The sequence below is a fragment of the Pleuronectes platessa genome, chromosome 14 (assembly GCF_947347685.1).
Source record: "Pleuronectes platessa chromosome 14, fPlePla1.1, whole genome shotgun sequence".
In the NCBI taxonomy this organism is placed as follows: domain Eukaryota; kingdom Metazoa; phylum Chordata; class Actinopteri; order Pleuronectiformes; family Pleuronectidae; genus Pleuronectes; species Pleuronectes platessa.
Window position 1 is genome coordinate 4,767,148 of NC_070639.1, and position 11,387 is coordinate 4,778,534.

An 11,387-nucleotide genomic window follows, 5' to 3' on the forward strand; every position below is an offset into this window, starting at 1 on the left:
ATTAATTGGATAATTCAAGTCACAGGTTCAAGCTTCTGATATATAAGGATTTGTTTAGTTTTTTCAGATCTGTAAGTTTTAGTTTGAACGTCTCCCTTTTTGACCCAGTGAACCAAAGCTAAACAATAATGAATCTTTCAATGATGATAATAGATCATAATCATCATAATCTGGTCAATCCTCCTAACTGTACTTCAGGAGCATGGAGCGGAGATAGAAGGTGAAAAGTGAGTGAGCAAACAGGTGTAGCTGTAATGACAGACCTCAGTGGACACTGTGAAGTTTCATGTGTCCATCGAGAGCTAAAAATAGATGAAGATCAAATAGATCCTCGCTCTCTTTGAAGAACACTCTCATGCCAAAATGACGTCCAGCATGAAAGTAAAGCACGGGACCGGGTTCTAGTGAAGTTATGTGACATAAACAATAAAGGAGTGATACACAAAGGAGTTGGATCCACCATCTTTACTCAGTCAGGAAAAAGAACGTTCAATTTCTAGGCATCATTTTTTCAAGCGATGTTGTGGCTTCGGCCTGTAACCATGGTGATAATAATATTAGAAACGTGACTAAATTATAATCTGATCTGCATCAATTTGCACTATAACCTAAATATGCAGACATTACAGTTCACCTAAACGTCTTGATCCCCCCCTGGTGGCTGGCTGCAGTACAGTCTAAAACCCTGGCTCCTCCATGTTAGCAGATGGCACATGGATCAAACTAAAAAGTCAAAGTGCACAACGGGAGATCGATTGCTATAGGCTCCATCATGCGATCGCTACTGCTCACAAGATGCCAGCATTTCTATATCTGACATATTTTGGCTTCATTTTTGGAACGCAGGAGGAAGCTGAGAGGAGTCGTTCATCTTTATATACTGCTCTGTACTGTTATCATTTAACCTTCATGCGTCGAGGTTACAATCAACAAATCGCACGTCTAGGAGTGAACGGCGAGCTTTGGTTTCACATAAGAAGCAGTGACCTGAAAGCTGTTTTAATTCTAAATGGTGCAAATTCACATGAATGAAGAGAGGGCCCCATTGAAGCTTCAGAGCTAAATATGACCACACACACACACACACACACACACACACACACACACACACACACACACACACAGGGCGGCAGGATTACACAGGTTAGTTTGATTCAAAAGCTTTCCTATCTCACTAAGACCTTTTATCATCGTGTGTGTGTGTGTGTGTGTGTGTGTGTGTGTGTGTGTGTGTGTGTGTCCTCTCTGATGGATGATAATCACACACACCTTTAAACATGTCTGTATGAACCAGTGTTTTCATTATACAAGATGAAAACACTGGTTCATACTGGTTGTCTCTACTCAGTGGTGAAATCAGTTGGATTCTTCCGCCTCTTTAATGTCGCCTGTTTTTCCTCCCCTCTCTTCCTCCTCTCATTTTTGCCTCTCTCTGTCACGCCGACATTCCCAAACCATTTATTCTCCTTTAATCTGCATGCTGCACACTCAGCATCCCCAGAGCTGCCTCTTCATACTGCATCCCCAGCCCCTCTGTGTGTAGGAGTTTGTGTGTGTTGTTTCCATTGATATGGTGCATTTAGGATGGGTGTTTTTCCATGTGATTATGTCTGTGATTATTTGATACTCAGTGTGTTTATATGAGCATGTCTGTGTATGACAGAGAGTTAATTACATGGTGGTGAGTGCCGTCGTATTGACCATGTAAATCACATTATAGTCTCATTAAAGGTCCCTTCAGGGACCGGCTCTCCCCCCCTCTCTATAAATGTGTGAAGGGGTCGATAGTTTGCAAGTGACAAAGCACGTGAGCATGCTGAGAGAGAAGGGAGGTGGAAAGAGAAGAGGTAGCAAATAGAAGAAGGACAGAAGAGGAAGGAAAGAAAATACAGATATTGGCTGAAGATTTTTATTGGAGGTTATGTTTTTATTTTTATTTAATGTGTTTTTTTATGTAGTCGGCAGGATTAGGCACAAAGTAATCAACTGATTTCAATAGAGTAGAGGGGTGGGCTAAAACCCAAATAGGATGCTGATAAACTTTGTAGCAGATCTAGATAAATTGGCGGGTCCAGGAACTTTTCATTTCACTGTCTTTAACATGGCGAGATAAGGCTTTGGCCCTGGTGGAGGTAAACACTGTTCAATTGCCCTTCTAGTTAGAGAAAAGTTTTACAGGCGATGGAAGCAGATCAGCTGCAGCATATGATGATATTTTTGAAGAGGACTCCAATTTTTGGGCAAAAGTTTGGTCAACACAATCTCATTGAGATCCTTACATGATTATACATATAAATTTAGATTTGTTTTCCTTCCAGGATATTCAATTCAATTCATTTCTAAATGTATAACTCCAAATCCTAATAAACATTATCTCAAGGCACTTTACATAGATAGGAGATAGCTTTGTTTTGTTTTTTATTCTTTATTTTGTTGATTATTAATGTCATCATCAATGTTAAATCCTCCGTGTTAAGGAATGTTCCTGGAAAGATACTAGAGAATAATGACAAATGCCATTTCCAGAAAATGTATTCTACTCATGTCTAATTTGTTCTAGCTTCTAACCCAGACTCTTATTTTACTTTAAATTTTTATTTGAACTACTAAAATGTTGATACCTTAATGATATGATGTGTTATGAGTGGATTGTTTTTTCAATTCTTACTTTTAAGTCTTTAATTTGATTGGTTACTTATTCCTGAATGTAATAAAGAGTAGTTAAGTATGTATTACAATTGCATTAAGGTGTTCAAAACGTTTTGTAAAGGCATTTTCTCATTTTATCAGTGACCTCTGTACAAAGCAAGGTCAATAAACATATATTTAAAAAAAAATTGTACTTATCAAGAAAAAAATTCTCAAAGGACCTTGTTATATAAGCTTGATTCATTTTGTAGAGACGGACAGTTTTCAGGGACTTTTTCTTCCTGTGAAACTGTTAAAAACAAAATGACGTCTGCGATTTCAGGTGGTGAAGACGGTGGGTTTGAGGGAGGTCTGGTTCTTCGGCCTCCAGTACACAGACAGTAAAGGTTACGTGACGTGGCTCAAACTCAACAAAAAGGTGAGAGACCCTGAACCCAATCAATCGAAACCCTTAGAGCTGATCAGGAGCTCTGGTCTTATACCTGTCACTTTTTATATGTTTATTTTGTTGATTAATTTCCACAACTTTTTGTAATGTTTAAAGGATTTTAAATAGTAAACATTCATCCTCTTTTGGAGTCCGTCAGACTTGATCATGCTGGAAAGTCTTAGAAGTGAACTTAGAAGTATTTATAATCGCACTTTAATATTCTGTTTGCTTAAGGAAATAGCCTTAATGAATATTGCAGAACGTTCACGGAAATGTCTCTTTAATCATGTTTAAATGAAGCCACAGTGTCTGATTTCCTCTGGACTTGACATGTCACATGTTTGCATAGGACCACAAAGACGTGGGACCAGGGTGAAGGGTAAAGCATGACATGACGTGTGTGGGTGTGTTTTCTGTCAGGTGACCCAGCAGGACGTGAAGAAGGAGAATCCGCTACAGTTCAAGTTCAGAGCAAAGTTCTTCCCAGAAGATGTTTCCGAGGAGCTGATCCAGGAGATCACACAGAAGCTCTTCTTCCTGCAGGTGCCGTACGACTGCTCATCCAAGACACTGTAAACTGATACTAGCACAGCATTGACTTCCTCTATTATTTGATGTTCTTCATTGATGAAGGTATACCCCCAAATGATAACTCAACCTTCATTCTTGTGTAAGTGAGGCAGGAAGAACTCGAAATATCACCCTGTACTTGTATGATCCTGCCAGCAAGTGTCGATTCTGTCTAGATATATATTTTTGCTACACTCATGAGGTCACCTCTAACCTCCGAAATCGAATACATGTGTCTTCGACTCTGACAATTGGTCAACATTTTTGAAGAAATTCCCTTACACAGATTTTAGATTTTATGTTCGAGAGGCCAACAGGACCTTGATCTAAATCCATTCAGTTAAAGTGTGAGTCAAAGTGAACGTCTGTATTCCCTGGAGGAGATAACGCAGTCTTGCAACAAAAATGGGCATTGTGAAGTCCCAGTGACCTTGACCTTTGAGCACCAAAATCAAATCTCACCATCCTTGACTCCAATGGAACGTTTGTACCAAAACTCCCTCAAGTCGTTAATGAAATAAAGTGTTCAAAAGAATGGGACAAACCAAAAATAAAATTCCTCTGGTCACTGCCTGACCTTAAACTTGAGTGTCTCAAGTAATTAAAGATGGCTCTAATTTAAACAAAACATTTGCTTGTTTCAAATGGTAGTTTTAAGTAAGTGCTTAAGGAACGACTGGGAAAGTTAACCTCTTCTGATGGAAAAACTGTACAATAATTTGTCATCAAAAGTATAAGCTTGTGTAAAATTGATTGCCAAATTTGTTGTCACCTCTCCTTTTGTTCTCTGACTACTCACCTCTGGACTGATAGACTGTCAGATGGATTCACTGTTGCTCTACATATATAGACTTTAAAATGTAGGTTGACCGAGCATCTCAATCCTCTCTGCTGGGAAACCTCCTGTGGTTCCAACCACACTCTACGACTGACTGAATGTTTGTGTGCATGTGTGTGTATCCTCCCTGCAGGTGAAAGAGGCCATTTTAAACGATGAGAACTACTGTCCCCCGGAGACGGCCGTGCTGCTGGCCTCCTACGCTGTCCAGGCCAAGTACGGAGATTACAACAAAGATGGTCACAAGCCGGGCTACCTGGCCTCCGACCGGCTACTGCCACAACGGTACAGTTAATTCACAGTACTCATAGTAGTCAGGATTAAAGTGATATCGTACCCAAATAGTAAAAGTGTGTTCATATGTCTCGTAGAGTTCTGGAGCAACACAAGCTGACAAAGGAACAGTGGGAGGACAGAATACAGACCTGGCATGAGGAACACAGAAGCATGCTCAGGTCAGAGAAACAACTGTACTATCAGTCAAGTTTTTAAGACTTTGGCTACAGGATCCTCAGGTCCATGTTTTGACTTTTAGTGTCTGTGCGTGTGTGCAGGGAGGACGCCATGATGGAGTATCTGAAGATCGCTCAGGACCTGGAGATGTACGGTGTCAACTACTTTGAAATAAAAAACAAGAAAGGCACGGAGCTGTGGCTCGGGGTCGACGCGCTGGGGCTAAACATCTATGAGCATGAAGACAAGTAATCAAAACACAGAAAAACACAAATGTGAATACGATCTGATTGGTAGAGTCAAGTTTCATGATTCCTTCCTTACGTGATGAAACTAAGGTTGTGAGATGATACACATCACTTTACTCAACTATTTGCTTTTCTTATAGCTTAACTCTTTCAGGCCCCACCCATCACTATTTCCTGCTCACAACTCACTGACATGCATTTTGTGACGAGGTGTCCTGCAATCACTGGTTTAGCTGATGTGATCCTAACCGAAGCTGAAAAGTTATATCAAAGAGGAAGAAACAACAAGAAAAGTTCCTGCCGATGACTTCAACACCCACTCACAGAGTTTATTTTTGGTTCCCTGACCTAAGTGGGTCTATGTATAGATTAATTGATTGTTAAAAGGGTCGACATTACATAAATCCATATTTTAAACTCACTTTCTGATACAATAAACGTTTGATCCCCTGCATCTTCAAATATGGCACAAACATTCAAGTTTACATATCCGCATCAAAGTCAGGAGAATACTGGTACCAAAGCGCAGGATGTCTACCTCAGCTAAATTATATCTGGTGATGAATAAAGAAAGCTAGATTTTTCCTTCTCCAATAGTGCCCCCTTCTGGTGTTGAGCAGAATAGCAGATTAAGAAAACGGAACACAAGGGCTTTTTTCTCACACCTAAAATCTTGTTTCAACACGTTCAAAGCACGAACATATCCTTTAAATTTGAAATAAAATATTTTTAAAGTATTTTTTAAATTTACTTACAAATCTCCTCAGGTTGTCGCCAAAGATCGGCTTCCCCTGGAGCGAGATCAGAAACATCTCCTTCAACGACAAGAAGTTTGTCATTAAGCCCATTGATAAGAAAGCACCAGTAAGTGATGGAACAACCTGGGATCGATTGCCATTTTTTTTTAGATTAGATTAAAAAATTTGAACAGATTTTCTGTGCTTTCTTCAGGATTTTGTGTTTTACGCTCCTCGGTTGCGCATCAACAAGCGCATCCTGGCGTTATGTATGGGAAACCATGAGCTGTACATGAGGAGGAGGAAGCCAGACACCATCGAGGTGCAGCAGATGAAGGCTCAGGCCCGAGAGGAAAAACACCACAAACAGATGGAGAGGTACGAGCACGTGCTGCTTCTCATCTTTCATTTATTCCTGCTGGAAATCAGTGTGTAAAGAGTTCATGTTCATGTTTTGCTTATTGTTTATGGGATTCATGTTCACACTGAGTCAACAAACAAATACAAGTTGGGAGTGGAAATTCATTGAAAAACTTTGTGTGAGCAATAGGAGGCAGTGTTGCATTTAAGACAACCCTGCTCCATAAGTGTTGGGAGGATGAAGTAAATGGAAAGGTTAAACTGAATTATGTCGCAAAACCAATTATTTTCTGGATTTAAACAGGTTTACATGATCAAACACTGCAGTGAGAGATTAATCAGGAATTTAAAATATAACGGCTAACATTACTTCAATAACATTTCCTCTCAATTCTTCTGATGGTTCATTAAGGTTGACTGATTAATGCTCGGCTGGGCGTGATGGCTGATGTTTTGTGTTTGCTTTGCCGACTCAGAGCGCAGCTGGAGAACGAGAAGAAGAAGCGAGAGCACGCGGAGAAGGAAAAGGAGCGAATAGAGAGAGAGAAGGAGGAGCTGATCCAGAGGTTGAGGCAGATCGAGGAGCAGACACACAGAGCCCAGAAAGGTAGGGCACAACGCATGTGCAGGAGGAGAGTGCATGCACTTCCCTCAGCCGGCCTCAATTCACAGGCTAGAAAAGAGTCACTCAAATGTCTGGAAACTATCTGAGTGAGTCTATGTGAGAATACAACAGGACAATGTCCGGACAATGGTCAGTGAGCGATTGTTGGTTTGTTGATGACGTTTCTAAAATGGGATTAAAAAGTTAAGGAATAAATATCTCCCAGGATGAAACCGAGGTGCAATACGCATAGAGGATGTAGCTGATGAGGTTAACTTGGAAACACAATGACAATCAGGAGCTTTCAGATGGTGGTGTCAATGTGTTTTAAACACAATCACTGTGTTTTCCACAGCAGAATTTATGTTATTTCCTGCCTCCTGCTGCTCTGATCACATGCCACTGTGAGTCTGACTATATATGAGTATATATAAATATATATATATTATAATATATATATACACACACAGATCAGAATGTATGAACACTTTGGTCCTATTGATAAAAAAAAGACAAATATTATTGTATAAATACTATATAGTCGCTCACATTCTACGTGCATTTTACCAGGGTGCTTTCAGGAATAGTTAAGGGAATATATCCAGAGCTTGGACTTTTGCGTTAGTACAAACAGCCCCTCGGGATATGTTTTGGACAATATTCTGACTTCAATGCATGTCTGAAAGCACCTATACCGTGAAATGACCAAAGGTTCAGATAATGAGGTAACCGTAATCTAATATAAATGTGATATAGGATTAAAGTTAATCCCTGAGAGACAAAAGCTCTTTCTTAATTCCACAACAATGTCGGCTCATCTCTGAACATCTGCTTTACGTACGTCTCGTTCACTCAAATATGGTCTGAGATCATTCAATTGTAAAACTCTTGTGTAACTTAATGACAATTCAGACAATATGTAACATTCTAAACATGACTTAACTTGCATTTGTCCCAATTACACGGTCACAATGGTTGTGAATGGAATGCAGCTCATATTGTTGTGTGTGCAGAGCTGGAGGATCAGACTCGCAAAGCACTTGAGTTGGAGCAGGAGCGGAAGCGGGCGAAGGAGGAGGCCGAGCGTTTGGAGAGGGAGAAGCAGGCGGCGGAGGAGGCCAAGGCGTCGTTGGCTCAGCAAGCGGCCGACCAGATGAAGAACCACGAACAACTGGTACCTGTGCTCACACGTCAACCACAGACACAGTCTCCAACAGTTACTCATTTTGTTTAAGTGTTTTTGTCCAAGTTAAAATTACTTTTATATCGGGTGACAAAATCTATAATGTACCTTTTTAAATTCCTTTAAAACCTTTAGTCCCATGTTTCTGTAATTTTTGTTGTTCTACCTTCAAAACAAATTTAACACATTGGAAAGTGTTTCATTATAATGACAATACATGACATTAATGACCAGCAGCATTATTTTTGATTCACTGATGTTCGTACAGTGACTCATTCAAATCATAAAACAAGAGTGAAAAGAAGTTGGTGATTCTATCTCTGTCATATTAGTGTGAATTGTTTGTACATTTGGGTTTTTAGATGAACTTTTTTTTTCTATTTTCAACAGGCTGCTGAGCTAGCGGAGTTCACTGCTAAGATTGCTCTGCTTGAGGAGGCAAAGAGGAAAAAAGAAGAGGAAGCAACAGAGTGGCAACACAAAGTAGGGTTATCCCTGTGTGTGTGTGTGTGTTTTATTCTCTTTTGATTATTGAATACAATGGTGTGTGTGTGGGGCCTGTGTGGGGTCTTGTTTGTTGCCGTTTCACCACTGACACCTTTCCACCATTGAGGCTCTTATTCTTTGTCAACAGTGATTGAGACAACAGAACAGAGGAAACTGGACATTCCAGTATATAGTTCATATATATAAAAAAAAATGTTTTAACATAGGACGAGCTGAAGAACATCCCTTGATACAAAGGTTTTACCTCAATTAAAATTTCTAAATTATATTTCGAGAAAAAAATGATGAATTCCATTTTATTCTTGTCTTAAAGAGTTAAAAAAGTGTATACATTTCTATGTCAAATGTTTGTACATCTGTCCGTGTTCATATCTGTAGAAGTCGGTGTGTGTTTCTCTCTGTGAATATGGTCATGTGTTGTTTCCAGGCTCTATCAGCTCAAGAAGACCTAGAAAAGACCCGGGAGGAGCTGAAGACAGCCATGACGTCTCCACCGGCGCCAGAGCACGACGAACAGGATGAAACTAACGCCGAGGCGAGCGCCGAGCTGCTCAGTGACGGCGTCACCAGCCACCACAGCGAGGAGGAACGCATCACTGAGGCACAGAAGAACGAACGCGTCAAGAAACAGCTACAGGTAGAGCAGAAATAGATGAAAAAAATACTATTATTGGATAATTACTCATAATAAATAGAAAAGGGGGAAAAACGAAGTAAAAAAACATCCAGGATAAATAAATTGGACAATTTAAATGCATTTTTAGGAGAATTAAAATGCAGGTGAATGTTTATACTTCACTTTTTTGTTTCAAAATTGGACGAGTTGCTGGACAAGCACACACCTGCTTTAAGTTTGCCAGAAGAGAATCAAACAGACTGTCAGAAGTTTGTTGGAGAAAATAGAGATGGAAATATCAGCTGCAGCCTTTCAGTAAAGGGAGAAACAGCTATACCACATATTGTTTGACTCCAGAGATGCTTTGAATCAAAGAAAAAGAGAGTTTGAGAATAACAGCTTCAGATCTTATAGATAGTTGTGAACAAACTCTTCCTGAGATTCACGTGTTTAACTGAAATACGCTCCCCATAATGATTAGTTTCTCAGATAAAACCATGAATGAACCATGAAAGTTTTTCTTGTTTCTCCCTATAAAATGCTATGCCAAAGACAATTTTCAACTGTGATTCTTTTCTATTTTATCCTGTTCTATAGTTATGATAGTATTACTTGACTCAGTGTTATTTCTGCTCAGAAGCTCACAAAATCTGTTCAGCCATTAATATGCAATAGATGAAATAATAAAGATGTTTTTAATTAATCAGGTTTGAAATATGCAGCATATTTTCTGAACTTTGTTGTCAAAGTGACACTCGCCCAAAATCTGTTGTCGAAACAAAATAAGGAAAAATGGGTTATTTTTGTTGGGCCCAGAATAAATTTAGAGCTATTTGCGTCTTATTTAATATCATCTCAGGAAACAATAGCTGTGTTTGGTCGAGGCTGTAGGCTGAGGAGACTAAGATAATAAATGATCAAACCTTTCCTTGACTTATCTAATCTTGGTCCCTAAACCTCTCACCCCCCTTTCCTCTTTTTGTCTGTCTCTGTCCAGGCTCTGAGTTCCGAGTTGGCCGAGGCCCGTGATGACACAAAGAAAACTCAGAACGACATGCTGCACGCTGAGAACGTCAGGGCAGGAAGAGACAAGTACAAAACCCTGCGCCAGATCCGCCAGGGTAACACCAAGCAGCGCATCGACGAGTTTGAGTCCATGTGAGGAGGGGGGGGGACACAACGATGTCAACGCATCACTTTCCTTGTGGAGCCCGAAACCTGCAGGAGCTACTGCTGTGGTCCTATCAGGACAAGGAACGACCAGCTGACGGGCTTTGTAGCTTCAGCCTCGCCAAAGCTCTGCCGAGCAGCGGTTAGCCAATCACACAGCGACCTGCTTTTTAGAGCCCCCCCCCCCCCCCCATCCCCCCCGACCCCAACGAAGCACGTCTTTTAATCGGTTGGAAAAATAGCAAGCGACCTATACTGTCGATCACGGACTCCTCCCTTTTACAATACTGACAATATTAATGCTTGCATGTCTGATAAATAAACAGCAACAGGAGCGTTAGAGAAAATGGCATCACCGAGAATTGGCCGATGTCATGCTTTTACCCAACAAAAAAGAAAATGGCCGTTTGTAGCTTTTCAATGTTGCTGGCACACTCGTCCGTAAAGCTTTAATATCTGTACCTTACTTTTCTTTCTTTGTAATCAGTTGAATTTAAATAATTTGTTTAAAAAAGTTTTTAAAAAAAAGAAAACCGCCTAATTTGTCTCTTTTCCTTCCCATCTTGTCACCTTCTCTCATTTTGTGCAGGGGAAGGATTCCTGTTCATTTCGGCTATGAGTGTCATCCATTTGTTTATGTGGCATCAGCTGAGTTATTTCCAGTTTGCGAAAGCTCCCTTTGGAGATTTGGGAGCAACACACATGCAAAACTAAATTTGCTTGTTTTCAATGCTGAGGTGTTTGTTCCAATATGTAATTTACCCCCAGAATAAATAATTAATTTATATTTCAAAAGACTCTGCTACAGAAAGATCTGTCTGCAGGGGTCAGAGCACGTTCATTTGGATTTATTGATTAAGGAAGATGCGTCAGAAAAACCTGTTTGAACCTGACATGAACCTTCTTTTGATGGCTGTAAAAGTTACCACCAGGACACACATTATTATTATCAGATATACTACCTGTGTTGTTGATAATACTGTTACGAGTTGAATTATTAATTTCCTTAGAAAACTAGAGAT

At 40.0% G+C, this 11,387-nt stretch overlaps 1 protein-coding gene across 1 annotated transcript in view; it reads left to right on the top strand.

Moving 5' to 3' along the window:
• The window catches only part of LOC128455891 (radixin), a 30,321-nt gene extending 19,809 nt beyond the window's left edge, over positions 1-10,512 (top strand). The window contains exons 4-15 of the mRNA XM_053439845.1: positions 2,972-3,067; positions 3,500-3,622; positions 4,621-4,772; positions 4,859-4,942; positions 5,042-5,188; positions 5,956-6,052; positions 6,140-6,303; positions 6,762-6,892; positions 7,903-8,063; positions 8,463-8,555; positions 9,007-9,216; positions 10,193-10,512. Coding sequence (XP_053295820.1) covers positions 2,972-3,067; positions 3,500-3,622; positions 4,621-4,772; positions 4,859-4,942; positions 5,042-5,188; positions 5,956-6,052; positions 6,140-6,303; positions 6,762-6,892; positions 7,903-8,063; positions 8,463-8,555; positions 9,007-9,216; positions 10,193-10,357 — 1,623 coding nt within the window. The 3' untranslated portion in view covers positions 10,358-10,512. The remainder of the gene's footprint in view (positions 1-2,971; positions 3,068-3,499; positions 3,623-4,620; positions 4,773-4,858; positions 4,943-5,041; positions 5,189-5,955; positions 6,053-6,139; positions 6,304-6,761; positions 6,893-7,902; positions 8,064-8,462; positions 8,556-9,006; positions 9,217-10,192) is intronic.
• The last annotated feature ends 875 nt before the right edge of the window (positions 10,513-11,387 follow it).